This window comes from Corylus avellana, chromosome 8 (assembly GCF_965113065.1).
Source record: "Corylus avellana chromosome 8, dhCorAvel1.hap1.2, whole genome shotgun sequence".
Classification (NCBI taxonomy): domain Eukaryota; kingdom Viridiplantae; phylum Streptophyta; class Magnoliopsida; order Fagales; family Betulaceae; genus Corylus; species Corylus avellana.
In genome coordinates this window covers 23217437-23234813 of record NC_142497.1, presented here as the reverse complement: position 1 = coordinate 23234813, position 17377 = coordinate 23217437, and the positions used below count along the sequence as shown (strand labels likewise).

At 35.6% G+C, this 17377-nt stretch overlaps 3 protein-coding genes across 3 annotated transcripts; all 3 read left to right on the top strand.

Moving 5' to 3' along the window:
• Nucleotides 1-2711: 2711 nt before the first annotated feature.
• Nucleotides 2712-9205, top strand: LOC132164711 (P-loop containing nucleoside triphosphate hydrolases superfamily protein). Its single transcript, XM_059575263.2, has 12 exons — nt 2712-2790; nt 3478-4455; nt 4683-4795; nt 4907-5026; nt 5202-5289; nt 5904-5995; nt 6071-6175; nt 7333-7442; nt 7893-7980; nt 8070-8105; nt 8190-8284; nt 8821-9205. The coding sequence occupies exons 2-11, from the start codon at nt 3606-3608 to the stop codon at nt 8271-8273; spliced, it is 1686 nt and encodes a 561-aa protein (XP_059431246.1). The 5' UTR covers nt 2712-2790; nt 3478-3605; the 3' UTR covers nt 8274-8284; nt 8821-9205.
• Nucleotides 9206-10350: 1145 nt separating this feature from the next.
• Nucleotides 10351-11406, top strand: LOC132164770 (Methyltransferase-related protein). The gene is made up of 2 exons (XM_059575325.2): nt 10351-10904; nt 11028-11406. The coding sequence occupies exons 1-2, from the start codon at nt 10755-10757 to the stop codon at nt 11118-11120; spliced, it is 243 nt and encodes an 80-aa protein (XP_059431308.2). The 5' UTR covers nt 10351-10754; the 3' UTR covers nt 11121-11406.
• A 3151-nt stretch (nt 11407-14557) lies between these two features.
• LOC132164769 (Excinuclease ABC, C subunit, N-terminal) lies at nt 14558-17377 on the top strand. The gene is made up of 4 exons (XM_059575324.2): nt 14558-14767; nt 14908-15046; nt 16266-16399; nt 16497-17377. Exons 1-4 carry the CDS (start codon nt 14601-14603, stop codon nt 17170-17172), a joined length of 1116 nt encoding a protein of 371 aa, XP_059431307.2. The 5' UTR covers nt 14558-14600; the 3' UTR covers nt 17173-17377.

Sequence of the window (17377 nt, the reverse complement as noted above, 5' to 3'; positions counted from 1 at the left end):
GAGTAATGATGCTCGTTACTTTTTCATTTTATTATTTTAAAAATAATTTGTTCATATTAACCATTGAAAAAAATACTTAAAACATGCTAAATAACAATAATTAAAAACCAAATGGTTTGATTTCCATGTGCCGTGCTTGACCACTCCTTGCGTGAATTTAATTTTGACCTACCTTAGTTGCTAAGGAATAATCATAACCACAAGAAGAGAAAATTGTCCAAAAAGGAAAAATAGATCTGTCACTTTACAGGTGGGGTTTGAGAGGGAGACATATTTTATTGATTGCTTTACAGAAAAGTAGTTGTGCTGATATGGTCCACCCATTTACACCTCAGCTTTGATACCCCATTTTAATTATCTGTCCCAGAGATACATTAGATTGTAAAAATGTCCACATTCCTTTTCGCCATTTAGATTTGGAATTTTTGAGTAAATTTTTTGGGTTTGGTCCTAGGAATGGCTCGATGGGGTGGCCGAAATCCACCCCCAATGGCCGGTTGGTGTTGGCTAAAGGTTCGGCCAACACCAACTGGCCATTGGGGGTAGATTTCTGCCATCCCCTATGGCTAAAGCCACCCCATATATTTTTATTATTATTTTTAAATTTTTTTATCATTTTGTTTTACATTTTTTTTTAAAAAAAAATTAAATAATAAAATATTATTTTTTTTAATTAGTGAACCCGTGGCAAATTATAGACCATTGGATTGGATGAGAATCAATGGTCAAGATTTTTTAAAAAAAAAAATTAAAGGGGCAATTATCTAACTATTGCTGGAAATCCCAATCTTTACACCCTCAGCTTTGATACCCATTTTAATTATCTGTACTAGAGATACATTAAATTGTAAAAATGTCCACATCCCTTTTTTCTGTACTAGTGAATATATTTTTACGTTATTTTCAAATTTTAAAATTTTATTCGAAAAATGGATTATCATGGGTTGAGGGTTGGATGATAAGTGGTTGCAATTATTTGATTCGTATCTGTGATGCCGTTTTCAATCATCCACCCAATGACCCACAAGCACACAACTAAACCCATTTATAGCAGACAGCTACTTGCACTTTCACATCAAACAAACCCCACCACTTTAAAAGGGAATCAAGAAATTGTAACGTTCAATAATCAGCAACCATTTATCCTTAGGAATTAAGTAACACATAGTTAGAATAAATTAACAATATAACTAGCAAGTAGGACGGCCAGTGCTTAAGACAGTCCGCTAATACACTATACGAAATTAGATAGTTAGAGTTTAGTGTGATAGGATTTTAATTAAGACGGATTTGATTCAATTTATCGAGAACACTAAGTTAGAGTCGTTTCTATTCCAATTAGAGATGTTCTACTATGTGTAAAGGTTGTGTGAGACTAGCTTTTCATGTTTCTATCATTTTGTAGTAGGATTTATCTTTGAGTCACGTAGGAGCTTATCTCCTAGTAGGAACCTCTATAAGGAGTTAACTCCAAGTTATAATAGGAATTTATTTCCAATTATATATCTTGTATTTATTTTATTTATAGTCGTGATTGATTAATAAAAGAAAAGCATAATTTAATTTCAAACCCTGTCCAAGCACACAGCTATTTTCCAAATCTCCAACACCTTTAATCATCACAATAATGCTTGGAGGGACCTTGCTCCCCCTTCCATTTGGACTCCTCCAGTTGCGGCTTGAATAAAAAGGAATTTTGATGTTGCGGTGAGAGGCTCTTTTGCCGTAGCTGCAGCAGTGATTAGTGATGGTAATGATTTCATCTTTGCGCGCAGTTGCCACACTTAAACTTAGCTCCACGGATGTTTTGCAAGGAGAAGCCCGTGCAACTCTTTTGATGGCTCGTTTGGTTGCTTCTACGGGGTTTGGTTCTATTTCGTTGGAAGGGAATGCTCTCCTTGTTATTTTAGCTATTAATAGTTCTTCTCTTTTTTCTTCTTGGTCTTTTGCCAATTGTATTTATGATATTAGTTTAGTTTTGAAAGTCTCTCGATGTGCCAATTTTAGGGCACATACTCTAGCTAAATGAGCTGCTTTTAATCATATTTTTGGAAGCATCCCAACGAGATGTCCTATTTTCTGTTCCATTCAGATTAGAAATGGGAAGGATCCTCCCATGTAACATTTTTTCCTTATTCAATTAGAAAATAATAATTTAAAACCTTGTGTTTGAAAATGTCTAGGTTTCTTTAACGAAATCTAAATGATTTAAATTCCCTTAAAACTTAACAAATAAATTACCCCATTGCGTATTTGTGAAATCATTCACCTGACATTCAATTAGATAAGTTTTTTTTTTTTTTTTCGACATGTCCACTCAAGGGAAATGGGAGGGGAATTCGAACTAGTAACCTCCGCTTCATGAAGCGTGATTCACAGCCGACTGAGCTATCCCTTGAGGACTATTCAATTAAATAATTAAACGGGTTAAATGCGGGTCACACAACATAACTTATATAATAAAATTGTAATTTCACTTTTCTCAAAAAAAAAAAAAAAATTGTATTTTCACCCTTAAAATGAAACATTTGTATTAATATTGGAAAAGGGTTATAAGAAATAAAAAAAATCGAAAAAGAGGTGGGCTAACGTTGGTCTACATGGGCCAAGCCACCAAGCCCATTCGCTTACCGAGCCCTCTCACAGCCCAAGGACCACACGGCTCATCACCCACTCCTGAACCGCTTCAGTCAGTGTAATGTCTTCTTCTTTGAGAGTTCAGCGTAGGGCAAGCACGGCGCGAACGAAAATGGAGGGCGGCAAATGAAGCATTTGTTTTGGTTTCGGAAGGTATGTTTTTGTTTTGCTATTTTCTGGGACTCTTGAAACTGCATGAAGCATGTTTGTGACATAGGAAAGTGTGTCTGAAAGTTTGAGACGATGTCGCACCTTTTTTCCGTTTGTATATTATGTGTATTTGTTTTGGCTTCTTATTCTTATTAATTCTGGTGGTTTGGTTGCTGGGGGAGCTGAGAAATTTATACGTCAAGGAAAGTTCATTGCATGTTTGGTTTTGCTGGGACTCTTTATACTGTGTGAAACATCTTTGTTATATTGCGAAGTGACTTTGAGAGTTTTGAGTTAATCTGACGCCTTTTTACTTGTATCTATGTAAATGTGTTGGCTTGTTCTTCTTGATATTTATGGTACTGGTGGTTTGGTTGCTGGGAAAATTTTAGGAAGTTCTAAGAAAAAGAAAGGGTTAATGAAGGATTGTTTTTTATTTTGGTATTTAAAGTCCGCTGGGTCAAATAGTTGCATTATGCTCAGTTGAGTTGAGGTTCTTTGCTCCCTCAGGTCACAAAATGGTGAATGATGTAGGCTTCACAATATCAAGATTTCAATTAATTCATTCTTTTTCCCCAGCACCCAAATGGTCCTCCAGTAACTTTGTTTGGATTGAAATCAAAATTTTTTTCCCCATTGAGTAATTTCTAGAGGGGATTCAGTCAATTATTTGAATTTGCAATTTTTCAGGTGGAGGCGCCGGAGATTACGCCAAAAAATCTTCATTGACGTATTTGGATTGTAGAATTTCTATTTTGTTGCTGCGGCGCTGAGTGTGTGATATTTGTTTAATTGGGGTACTGAAACAGTGGTAGAGAATGTCTAGAGAGGCAGGCTTAAGGTTTAAGCTTAGTAAGAAACTCAAAATTGCAAGTGGGAGATCTGAGAATTCCAATGATGAAAATAAAAGAGTTGAAAGCATACATAATAATGACAGAAAGGGAAAGTTTAAACCTATGAGTTTTGATAGGAAAAAGAAGAGAATTTTTGCTGAGCAAGATTCGGGTGGGGAAGTAACTTCTTCTGGTAATGCAAAGGTGGCTAGTAGAAAGGGTTTGTCTAGTAAAGGATGGAATCGGGTGAAAGATGATTTTTATACTGAAAAACACAAGAAATCTCCTCAATCAATACGTGTTTCTAGTAGAACAGAGAGCTCAACGTCTGAAGCCAAATACTCTCGTAAATTTAAGGACATAGTGAAAAGTGCACGGGCATCTAATAGAGCAAAGGCAGAGGATGTTGATAATTTTGAAATAGAAAAAAACAATAAAAAATCTCCTCGCTCGACATGGACTCCTAGTAAAACAGATAATTCAACTTCTGAAACCAGACATTCTTCTCGTAAACGTAAGGAAACAATAGAAAGCGCCCGGGAATCTAATAGAACCAAGGCAAAGGATGTCGATGGAATGGATTTTGGTGGCATTGGTTCATCTAAGAAACATGCCAAAAGTACATTTGACTCAAGTAAGCGCCTGGATCTGAATCAAAAGAAATTCTCAGATGTATCTCCATCAAAGTCTGCCAAAAAAAAGGTCCAGGGAAAAAGAGGGTTGGATGATGATTCAGAAGTGCTAGATGAACAGCCAAAGAAGAGCAAACGGGTAATTCGGATTGATCGGCATGATATCTCAAATAAGCGGCTAGATGATGGCATTGTTATTAACGGTCAGTATTTATCAACATATCCTCTTTGTAATGCACATGCTGTTTGTTACTATCTTCATTATTTATTTATTTTGCAATGCACTAAGTAGTCGTAATACTTAACACATATTAGCTAACATAGGTTTCAATTTGCAATAGTTTATTCTCTTTCTTTCCTCTATTTTATTTTTTAAACTGAGTGGATAATTAGAATTTTTCTTACGACTCTTTTCTCAATTGCTTTCCAGAAAGTGCCAAAGAGAAGAAAAAGGATTTGGAGAAGCAAACTGAAATCTCAAAAAATGCACAATTCCGGGCAATACAACCCAGTCCCTCAATCCTTTCCTTTGTGGAAGATAATGTAATTTGTATGAGCGGAGCCCATGGTGTTTGTGCTATATTGTTGTTGAGTAGTTATGTTTCTTAGATTTTAATTTCCTGCATTATGATTCTTGATAATGTCATTTTACAGTTGTTGGGCCGTAGACGCTCGATTGAGCTCCGGAGGGCTGGCTATAACATTGAGCTTTCTGCCCCATTAGATAATATCCCCTTCTCTACCAGCTCTGAAAGAGAACGTATTGAAGAGAATGTATGTTAATTTTATTGCATGTTGAGATTGTATTTTTATATTATCATAGTTTTATTTACTTTAATCCATATCAATCCGGTGATCAGTTCAATGACAAGATAGAATCTATTACTGTGAGCTGCTCTTCCTCTACTGCTTTATCTATTATCAGTATTGTGCTAACTATTTTGCACAGATATTTAGGAATAAATTGACATTTTTTGCTGCTGCAAAAGCTTCATCATCATTTCCTCCTCCTGATCTTCCAGAGATAGCATTTGCAGGTCAATATTTTGAATTGTCATCAATATTCTATGCTTGCTTTATTTTAGTTAAAACTTTTTCTTGCCTATGTTGTTATCCACTCAATAGTTTTTCCACTTTCAATTTGGTTCATGACTTTGATAATCTGTCATATGTTCAATTTCCGTTATTCAGAGGTGAATGCATATAAGAGTTTTGCTAATGGAGTCATGTTGAATGATTTCAATTTAAGTCATGCATTGGCAGGATTAATTGAAAATGTTATAGCACATTATGCTGTCAGACTGATGGCATGATTTCTGGAATGCTAATGTTAATAGTTTATATGAACTTATTCCTCTTGCACAAAGGAAAGATCTCTTTTGTGTATGAGTTAGTCTAAACAATTATGTTGATTTCTTCTGGGGAAGAGATCTTCCTTGCTGGCTTGTGGTACACAGGTCCCAAAATCCTGACTTTGTAAATTGTTTGTCATATAATTTTCTGAATTGATTGTCCTATATTGTTTCCTTTGGCTGCTTATCCAATAGTTTTGTAATGTTAGGCAAGCATTTTCTTTTATATTTTCTTAGATTTAAACTTTTTGAGAATGAGACTATGGAATACATTAATTCAATTTTATTGCCCTTACTAGGTAGGTCAAATGTTGGGAAGTCGTCGCTACTTAATGCGCTTACCAGACAATGGGGTGTTGCTAGGACGTCTGACAAGCCTGGCCTTACTCAGGTTTTATAATTTTCTTAGGAACTGTGATTCAGCATCTGTAGGACTTGTTTGATAATGACTATGGTTCTTCTGCAGACTATTAATTTCTTCAACCTGGGACCAAAACATTGCTTGGTTGATTTGCCTGGGTATGGCTTTGCCTATGCAAAAGAAGAAGTTAAGGATGCTTGGGAGGAGCTTGTAAGTATGCAAACAGAATTTCACCTCTTCTTTTCCAGCTGTTTTCGAGTCTAGTTTGGAAGTAAACAGCTAAGACCAAGCATTGGCAAACCTTAAGATGCTGATGCTACATGATATGCACCTATAATCAGCTTGGACTCTCATTTTGATACTTTTTTTTATAAGTAATTTAATCTCGTTGTAAAGTGCAGAGGGGCGCAGCATTAATGCATAGGAAGCATACAAGGGAATCCTCTTCAGTAGAAAAAGAATAACAAAAGTTCAAAAAGTCTGAAAAACTAGAAAAAAGCAAACTATTATGTGCTGCCATCCATGTGTAAAGGGGGTTGAATATAATTTTTTTAAGCTCTACACTGAAATCTCTCTATCTTAAAAATTTCGTGCATTCCGCCCCCTCCAAATACACCACATTAAACATAAAGGAGCAAACCTCCAAACTTCCAAAATGTTATGGACTCCCCAACTCTTCAACAACTCTCTCACCCATCCAGGTATAACCCAATCTATACCAAACAAATTAAATAGTGCTCCATATCTCTTGCTTCTTCATAATGAAGAAGAAGGTGATTAGTAGACTCCCCACTCTTCTTGTACATACAACACCAATCTGCTACAATGATGTTCATTCCACTTCGTCAGGTTATCTAACGTCAATATTGTTTCTAGTACCACCGTCCACACAAAGAACGATACACTCTCGAAAGCTTTCTGCTAGGCCACTGATGGAGTGGGTAAGATCTGGACAAAGTTTATTTTGTCAGTTGTTGGGTCAGCTATAAGAATTAAATAACTATTCTGAATTGATTTTGGGAAGCATAGAGGGTTAGTTAGAGCTCCATTCATTCATGTGGTCGTTGCTAAAAATGCAGGATACTGATAATAGGATAACTTTTCATTGAGGGGGGGTTTCAAAATCTGAAATAAAGGTAGTCATCAGTTTGAGAAGTGGAAAATTGAGTGCTGATGAAGTAGGCTCATTGTACTTGTCTAAGCTTTGGTAGTTTGCATTCAAGTGCATAATAGATGGGTGCTTGGGTGAAAATCGGTACATAAATAAGTTTACTTCCATCTACTCGCCTTTTTCATGTACAAAAGTGAGTCAATATAAAATGTGGTTTTGCTATATAATTGTTTGCTGGGGAACTCTGAATCTGTAGGTAAAGGAGTACGTTTCCACTAGAGTTGCTCTGAAACGGGTATGCCTGCTTATTGATACAAAATGGGGTATGAAGCCAAGGGATCATGAACTCATCGATCTTATGGAAAGGTGTGTACGCAACCTTTTAATGTTGGAAATTTGATTTTTTATTTGATTTGAATCTTTTATTTATTTATTTATTTATTTGTGGGATGTAGATTAAGCTATGGTCCTCACATGCTCATTGGTGACCTATATTGAAAGGAAATCATTTTGTATCGTTAACATGACATTTAAAGGCACATACATAAATGCTCATTTGGGCTGTACCAGTCTGTTCACCACATATACGCGTTGGATACCATTTTTTGGTACCCATACATGGTGCACATAATTTGTTACATGTGCATTATCATCTGACTATGGCCATCTTAAAATCGGGTAAAGAAGCAGATTATAACAAAGATCACTAAAGATAAAAATCATTGGGCCATATGAAATACGTTTTGGAGCACCATTTCTAGCTTATCACCTCAAGTTGATTTTATGAGTCGGTATGTTTAATATTTTTCTTTACAGATCTCAAACTAAATACCAGATTGTATTAACCAAGACGGATGTGGTTTTCCCTATTGATCTGGCACGCCGTGCGATGCAAATTGAAGAGGTGAATGTCACTTGCGTGCATTTCTTTTAGAATTTACCTTTGTCTTCTGTGAGACTAACAGCTTTCTAAATACTATATGGCTTTTGCAGAATCTCAAGAGGAATAAGTCTCTAGTTCAACCAGTGGTATGAACAAACTCACTGGATTCATATTTGTTTGACGTTGTCTTGAAGCAACCTAAAATACTTTGGTTTTCGTTTTGATTTCAGATGATGGTAAGCTCGAAATCTGGAGCTGGTATCCGAAGTTTAAGAACTGCGCTTTCTAAGATTGCACGATTTGCCAAGATCTAATGTTTCGTCAGGTGGCTTTTTCCTTCTCAGATTTTGTTTCATGAACCGAATTTTGTGTTAAATATAGTATAGTGCCACTTATTAATGTTATTTTCACATACATGTAGTCGGCCCACAAAATTAGATATTTGGGTTTGATTCGGTTAATAATTTTTCACACGATTCGTGAACCCAACACGAAACTAGCAGATTAGGGTCGAGGAGTTTGATCCGTTTAATTAAATAGGTTGGATTAGGGTCAACCTACGACATTACTCGAACCCGATACACAATATTTAGAGCTGACAATTTTTTACATGACCTACAAACCAACATGAAATTATCAAAAGGTTAAGGTTGATATCTTACTCGTTTAATTAAATGGGTCGAGTTATAGTTAACTTATATTATATACATGCCTCCTAAACCTGATATGCAAACACAAATTGTAACCCTTAAGTTGGCAGTAACCTGCAAACAAACGAACTACAAGAATTTACAAGTACACTCTTCTATTAGTCTTGGTGTTTATTTAATTATAGAAGTGTAGAATATTCCTTCTTTGCAGGCTGTGCCCTACTGCTGATCTAAACTTTTCTGGCTCCAAATGTTTCCTTGCAAAGCTGAAAGCCTCTAATTCAGCAAAACAATGAAGGGGCGGATTTGTCTTTAACTTCATTTGCCGGAGTAGCCTGCCCACTCCACCTTATAGGATGATATCAATGGAGTTGAAAGGTGTTAAACAAGAATTGTTTTTCTAGTTGGAGTAATATTAGACATTATATTTTTATTTCACAATTATCTCTTAGTGTTAAGTCTTAGTCAATTCTTGAATAATTATTGTTAAAAAAAATAATAATAATAAAAAATTGGGTTGAAACTTTCACATCGACATTGTCTGATAGCCGTGAAATAAAAATATTGTATATATCATTATTTTATTTAATATGGTTGAAAAACAGGATTGGATTAACTTTTTTTTAATCCAGCATTACAACTCAGCAAGACAAGTTGAGGCCGGTTCTTGCATTTCAGACGTGGCAGCACAGCAGGTCGGCAGCACAGCAGGTCCTCGTTTAATGGGATAGGTAGTGGGATCCAGCTCAGGGTCGCCAATGTTGACTTTTCTTTAGCAACAATCGTGGTGGACTTTTTTTCCTACTCAATTAATTTAAATTATCTAAATTATAATTTATTCAATTTAAGTTAGAATAAATCTTTTTAAACCATTTTATTCAACTGCTATTTATTTTTAGACCATGTAATTATTTCTTCTATGGAGTTTTAATAGATGTCATTAGAAAATAACATGCTCCAATTATATTTTTATTAAAAATCATATCATCTAAGGACACTTTAATAGATTTGTCTATTTACTTATGACTTATGAGCTAATATTCAATAAAAAAAATGACCTAAATAACAATAGTGGAGTATAAATGAACCACTAACCCATTAATTAGTTAGGTCAAACCCATCTATGGCACGATACATTCCACAATCCCACCCAAAAGAAAAGAAGCAAGAATGAAAAAAAGTATGATAATCTAATTTATTAAATTGGTATTTATCTTTAGAGTTCGTGGTTTTAACATATATTGTTTAAAATGTGTATACCAACAATCATTTGTTGAGAGGATAAATGTCATTTTATATTAAAAATGCACTTGAGAATTACCTGCTATAAAAACACATGATAATTTAATAGATTAATTGGATAAATGGGTATTCTATTTATTACACTTTTATCCTACTTTATTGATATGAAATTGTTAATCAACTATTAGTCTTTTTTTAAAAATTTTTTTTTGACAAGAGTTGATTGATAGTGCTATATGAGCAAAGTATGTAATTTATAATATTTAATGCAATACATTTATATAATTTGAAATTAGGAATTGAGATCCCTTAGAATTCTTTTTTAAATTTGACATTCTCAAATTTATAAATTTCAGCCGTTCATCTTATTTAAGCATCTAAAATAAGTCATGTTTCAGAATTTAACGAGGAAGCTACCTTATTAAATTTCTGTCACTTAGTGACTTCATCCTTAAATTCTGAAACATGAGTTGAGAATTCTAGGGAGTAATGATATAAGTCTTCCTAGAATTCTCTTAGAGTCATTCCAAATGCAATGTGACTTTTAAAATTACTTCTGGGATGACTTTAAGAGGACTCTAGGAAGACTTATAGCATTATTCGAATTCTTGGGGATCTCAATTGTGAAAGTAGAGGGAAAGTTTGTCCAAAACTAATAATTAAACATTTAAGACATTAATTAGTTAGGAATATTAAACATTTAAGGCATTAATTAGTTAGGTCAAACTCATCTCTCTCATGCACAATACATCCAAGAATTCCCACTCAAAAGTGAAAAGAAGCAAAAGAAAAAGGTAAAAACATGACCAACCGAATTTGACAAAACTTAAACTGCACCCTCCATTAACTTTCACACAATTCTCAATCCTCTCCCTCTCCGTTCTCCACCGGGATTGACTGGAAATGTGTCCGTTGAGGCTGATTCTGATATTTCTCTCCGCCACGCTGGCCGGTTTCTTCGTCCTCAGAAACCTCAAGTCAGAGCAACCCCTCCAAGTTCTCGATACCGACACCGACGAAAACGACGTCGTCAAGGATCCCAATGCAAGCAAGGTGTCCGCATTTTCTAGGGTTTTTTTTGTTGTTGTCAATTTTCTCTCTTTTACATTTAATCAATTAGTTAATTTTTTTTTATTTTTTTATTTTTTGAATTTTGAATTTTGGGTTAATTTGCAGGTGAGCAAGGCGTTCTGGACCTGTGTGGACATGGCCAGTGGTCGCTACCTCTGGAGGCATTTGGTCTCTCCGTCTTCCAAGCGCTCCGATTGATCTCTTCCAAACCCACTACTGTTGTACTGTTTTGTAGGTACATGGCTGAACCATGAAATTACCTCTGTGATGTTGAATGTGTGATCTTAGAATCATTTCAATAACACCCATGTTGTTGTTGTATGGCTAATGTTGTTGGTGAATTTGTTGTCAAAATTTACCCTATACTCTTGTATAGATTTGTGGGTCGTTTGTATTTATTAAGAACTCAGCGGTCTTTCTCTTAAATTATGTGACAATAAAGAAATTTTAATTGGTGGGGTGGAAGCAACCCTGCAATTACTTATTTACAGTTTTCATGGAAATGGATCTTGATTCGTTCTTGTGTTGTGCGAGAGAGAAGGCATAGGACGCAGCATTCTTAATGGCGTTAGTGAATAGAGTAATGCGTAGTGAGATCTTGCAGTTTTGACATCAAATTTCAATCTTGTATATCTTGTCTATGTCAAAATTCAAACTTCATTATCTTGTCTGATTGTGGACACGGCAGAGATAGATGTGAAGTGTTTTGACACTGATGGGTTGTTAGGGACAGGATTATAACATGTTTGTGCCTTGCCTGTGCTTCCAATTTTGTAGTTGATAGTTGTTATGTTGATAATTTTGCAAGCTAGTTGTTCTGGTGTGTATAGAGTCTCATTTTGATTGGCAACATGCCAGTATTGCACGGCAAAGTACAAAGAGCCATGGAAAAGGTGCTTCTTAATCTTTAGGTGAAGTCGCATTTAGTGAAGTGCTTTATAATTTATAAAACCTTGTGTTTGAATCTGATCATTGCCTCCATGGTTGGGTATATCTTGTAATGTCAACTATAAAAAGAGAAAAAAAAATGTAAAGCTCAAGACAATAATATGAAGATTATGGCCTGATAATTGCTTTGTTGCCAATTGATAATTTTGTTTAAATTTATCATGTAGATATATAAGAAGTTAAATATATTATGCAGGATCTGGAATTTAGGACCCTCAGTCTTTTTGCATTTGCATGCTCTAGCTATGGCAGCTGATAAATAAGCCAAATAAATCACTATTTCGTTTTTTCCATAAATTTTCACTTGGACATAGGCATGCACATGCGTTTTGCGCTTAGGCTCCATGAGGCCTTTGCGCTCAAGTATGCCTTTTGCTTTTTTTAACAACGCTGAATATGTCCAAGGCATTTGGAATGGGTCCATTTTCAAGAAGGCTAATAGATGATTTGTAGCTTATTTGTTGGGATGTCTGAACGATATTCTTTTTTAAATTATATAGATTTGTGTTGTAAACCATGAATCGGCTCATCCTAGTGCCTTAGTGAGACTTGGAATGCATCAAAGTATGATTGGAATGTGCAATTTTTGTTTCTAGGTAGCCTACATATCTGTCATTCTGACCTAGAACTGGTGTTTTGGAACATTAGAATGTTTATGTTGGTCCTTCATTCAGTTATGTGTAACCTACTAGAAAATGGTTGAATATCTCCAAAGCCTTGGACTTCTGTGTGTGTGTGTGGGTGTGGTTGTGTGAACACCTGTTTTTATAGGAAAAACTCTAATCTCTGATCTGATTGAATATGGTCAACCCTAATAAGATGAAATCTTCTGTGACCGTTTTCAAGTTCTGTGCATGTGATATTTTTAATTTTTCAGTGACAAATATTTTTGCTTATCTACAATTTAACTTAGCAACCCTAAGGTCCTTGATGCTGTGTTGTGATAGAGGGGTAGATGCATACAAATTGGTTGCTGTAGATAAGAATGGATGGTATTCTACTACACAGTAAAGTGCATTGGATAGAATTCAAGAAACATGTTCGCGTTTCTTCGTAAGAAGCTATTGAGCTTTGTAGAAGAGTGTCAAATATGATTACTTAAGGTTAGAGTGAATGTTTTTAAAATCAGTATTATGAGAACTAAATTCCTATATAATGCTTCTTCAAAAAACTTTTCTTGTGTATATATTCTTGGTGAAATCTGTTTCGCATAGTAGCATTCATGATTGTATTTATTTATCTAATGCTTCATTTGGTTGACAAGAGAGCAGATGAACAAGTTTGGACTTTCCATCGAGTATTGTTGGCAGTACCAAATTTTTATGTTGCAGTAGCTTTTGAGATGGGCAATATCCTATATGCTGTACCCTTCTTTTCTCTGCGGGGGGGAAGGTGGAGTGGGTAGGGTTGGTGTTGGTTCCTTCATAACTTTTAACATGTTACATCTATAATGCCTTTCGATGACTAAGTTACCAGTAATAATGATCTTCAATGTTCACATAGAAGCCTTCCTTTTTTAGTGGTGAGCTCGGACTCTGCAGATTTTACTAAAGATATGTCGAAGTGATCAAGATAGCTGCAGTTAGAGCATTATGGGCCAGAATCTTGTAGATAGAACTTAGATACGATAGGTTGCAACTGGTTGGGCCGAATCTAGATTTACATCGAGTGCTTTGAAAAAGTTCAAAACAACCTGTCAGTGTGCAATCTAGATTCAGCCCAATCAGACTCGGACATCCTGAATTCGATTTTGCAATAGGAATTCTCCTGAATTACGCGATACATGGTTATGACAGGTGGAGTTCGGGGTTTACTTTTTAAGGGTGAGTCTGAAGGGCCCCTTCAGCCCTACTTTGGTGAGGTTCCACGTGATTAAAAAAAAGTTTTCAAAACATTTGAGCCCGTGTGTGCGCGCCTGCAAGGAATTTTGGTGAATTAAGAAAGGAGAAAGGTGAAACCTCAATGGAAAGGATAACACTGGAAAGTTGATTGTTTTTGTCATCTCCTACTTGAGATTTCTTTTATCAACTGTGTTACTGTAAGTCTGGATTTTGGGCATATAATGTTTCACGACTTCACGGCTCAAAACACAGCATTTAGATGGTAAAGAGTTAGAAATGAAAAATTACTTATCTACGTGCAAAGAAAAAAAGAAAAGGTTATAACACTACCATTCTCTTTACTTTCAAGATCACCCACTTGAACTTAGATGCTCTATTAAAAAGGCATCCAAATGAAGTGTTTTAAAAATAAATGTCAGTTTAATAGCTTAAGCTTGAATTAGACTAATTGAAAGAATTTTTTCCGTCCCAATTTAGAAAAAAACTTTCAACTTTCTTCATCTTGTTATGTCTATTCTTCTCCCCAATACACAGTGCAACTTTGTGGATCTATCCAATAAAATCAGCAGCCAATTGTTGAAAGAGAGAAAAAAAAAAAAAAAAAAAGTTTCTCATTCAAAAAACATTAATATAATATATTGGAACAGCAATTTAAACTTTAAATTTATTAATTTAATAAAATATAGGACTTAATCAGAGCATACACTACAGTCTACACCATGGCGTGACTTTAATTTGTTTAAATGTCGATTTCAAACTTCCCAAGTTGTCCCATTTATAAAATATAATATATATCCCAACGGTCGAATTGAATCACTTTTGTGCCTTTGTTCTCTGTCACTGTGTGCGTGTTTGTCTGTGTGAGAGGGAGAGAGAGAGAGAGATAGATATGAGGAAAAGAAGGGTGCGATCGCAGAGCTCAGAAACCCTAATTTCGAACGCGGAAGCAGAAGAAAAGGGTGGAGAAGGAAACACAGGAAAAGGAGGGAAAGGGTTTTTCGCGTGCTATCTGCTGATCTCCCTCAGCCCACGCCACAAGGGCCAAACCTACATCGGGTTCGCTTTCGATCACTTGGGTTCCTTTTCTTTTCTTTTCTTTTCGATTTATTGCCCTCAATAATCAGATGGGTTAAAATCGTTTCTCGTTTTTTATTTTTACGATATCTATTTCTTCTATGCTTGAAAAAACTTTACAGATTTACGGTGAACCCGCGGCGTCGCATAAGGCAGCACAATGGTGAAATAGTGAGTGGTGCGTGGAGGACCAAGAAAAAGAGACCCTGGGAAATGGTTTTCTGCATCTATGGTTTCCCAACAAACGTCTCGGCTCTCCAGGTTTAATAATAAAATTTAATCTCAAGAAATATATAGATTATATAAATTCGTCTACTAACGTTAAGGTTTGGGTTTGATTATGCTGCTTGGGTCTCGTCAGTTACAAGATTGACTTCTAATTGCCCCTGGAATGTGTAATTTAGACTCAACTGGCAATCCTAACGTTATTGCTACTATTGCTGTTATTGTTGTTGTTGTTGGTCGTGGTGTAATTAAAGTTTAGGAACTATCTTGGAATGTTGCTCTTTGCCTTTGGTATGCTGTTTCTGTATCAAGTGCAGTACACTGTTCTGTTTGCAATTTGCAATTTCTATACTGTGCCAATACTGAATCTAAGCAAATGATCCTCTGTTGGTGCTAAGCTTTCTATTTATATCATTCATATATTGACTGGGAGCTAGACAGATGCAACTTTGGTGCTGATATTATTCCCTTATGGTTTGTTTTGAAATAGCGCATAGATTCTTTGGGAAATTCTGTATCACAATGTTCTTTCCTTCCATAGATGCGAACTAGATTGGCCACGAACCCATTTTTGACAATAGGCTGAAAAGTAGTACCAAAGCATGTTGTGCACTTTCACCATGAACCCATATGCAAGGCCTGTTTTAACCATCGTTATTCCCTTTATAATCATTTTTAGTTGAGATCTGTTTTGGGTTTTTAGAGGATTGACTCAAAATCTGACTTTGATTTTTATGGAAAGTGCTTTTGGCCTAAGCTATGGGGTAATTTAGCTCAAAACCCATTTGCCATCTCTAGAGAGTTTGAGTAGTTGTAGAGATCTTATTTTTAATGTGTGATTGGTGGAGTTCATTTCAGATGGCTCATTGATCAGATTCTTCCAGTTACTGTTATATCTTGCACGAGTGACTTGTTCAAGAGGTAGTTGTTTGTGTAGTTGGTTTACTATAACTGATGCAAGTGGCCAACTTGGGATACAGGACCCAGCTTATACACATAAGGAGCTTTTTTTATTATTATTTTAATGAACTTTTTCTTCAAAATTTTACATTTTTTTTCTTCGTAAATTAAGGTTATGTTTCCCTTATACTATTGGAAACTCCAAAGGTATCTGTTGCTAATTTTGATTTTTCCTATGGCTCAAATTTTAATCTTGATATAATGTGTTGTTTATGAGTTTTATCCTTATTACAAAAGCCATATATGAAGCAAAGGAATTCTGCTGCTAACAAGTTGAAATGTTCAAAACTTGTAGTTTGAATGGGCCTGGCAGCACCCAAATGAATCACTGGCAGTAAGAAAGGCAGCTGCAAGCTTTAAATCTCTTTCTGGTATTGCCAATAAGATCAAACTGGCATACACAATGCTCACCCTCCCTGCCTGGCAAAGGTATAATCTTATATGTGATTCAAGTTAATGCACGGGTAATTTTTCTGTAACTAAACGGTTTTGCTAGTTCTAACTAAAATTTTTTGTACATGATCAGGCTGAACATCACTATAAATTTTTTTTCAACGAAGTACACACAGCATTCTGCTGGTTGCCCAATCTTGCCCGAGCATATGAAGGTCCAAGTTTGCCCAATGGATGAGCTTCCGTGCTATACTGAAATAGATGAGAGTTTAAGTGAAAATGAAGATGACAGGGATGATAAAGAAGAATGTGATGGAGATAGTATTGCCAGTGGAGTTGCGCAAGAAACAGTACCGGATTCGGATTCTATTGTTCAAAATTCGGCGGACTATGAGGATAATATCGACAAGACAACTGATGGTCTTTATAAATGGAGTAACGAAGTAGGAGAAGATTGTACACAGCCACTTGATTTCATCAAATCACAGATGACTGAGATGAGAACAACATCTTCAATTGTTACTGGCTACTTTGGTGTCGAAGAAATTGATGAAGATAGAGATATGATTAAAGATAGTAGTGTTGAATTGCATCGACCAGCTAGGAATCTATTAACCAATGTTGTGGCTGGTGATAAAGTTCAACCACCAAGCAGCAGCAGTTTTGTGCCTTGCCAAGTTGAGATAATTGATGTGTCAACCCCATCTCCTGACTGCAGAGCTAGTTTATGCGGCAAGAAGAGAAGAGTGAGAGTTGTTTGTCCTGCGATTATCGACTTGACTAAATCTCCCAATTTTATCCAATTATAGAAAGTTGAACTTGGACATACAACCTTAGGAATAATGAACACTGTTCACCATGGAGTGGACAAATTAGGTTCAAGTCTATTGTTTGACCCAATAACAAAGAATGTATCATTTTCATTGTAACATATATGTTACAAGATAAGAACAAATAATTTTTACTCTAGTGCTGCATGATATCATACTTGCCAGGAGACTGGGATTATGGTGC

Bases quoted from the DNA above. Each gene is read 5' to 3' on its own strand.
- LOC132164769 (XM_059575324.2), top strand. From the start codon at position 14,601: ATGAGGAAAAGAAGGGTGCGATCGCAGAGCTCAGAAACCCTAATTTCG. The intron at 14,768-14,907 runs GTTCGCTTTCGA...AAAACTTTACAG, and splicing joins AAGGGCCAAACCTACATCGG to ATTTACGGTGAACCCGCGGC. The intron at 15,047-16,265 runs GTTTAATAATAA...CAAAACTTGTAG, and splicing joins CAAACGTCTCGGCTCTCCAG to TTTGAATGGGCCTGGCAGCA.
- LOC132164711 (XM_059575263.2), top strand. From the start codon at position 3,606: ATGTCTAGAGAGGCAGGCTTAAGGTTTAAGCTTAGTAAGAAACTCAAA. The intron at 5,027-5,201 runs GTATGTTAATTT...TATTTTGCACAG, and splicing joins GAGAACGTATTGAAGAGAAT to ATATTTAGGAATAAATTGAC. The intron at 7,981-8,069 runs GTGAATGTCACT...TGGCTTTTGCAG, and splicing joins GTGCGATGCAAATTGAAGAG to AATCTCAAGAGGAATAAGTC.
- LOC132164770 (XM_059575325.2), top strand. From the start codon at position 10,755: ATGTGTCCGTTGAGGCTGATTCTGATATTTCTCTCCGCCACGCTGGCC. The intron at 10,905-11,027 runs GTGTCCGCATTT...GTTAATTTGCAG, and splicing joins AGGATCCCAATGCAAGCAAG to GTGAGCAAGGCGTTCTGGAC.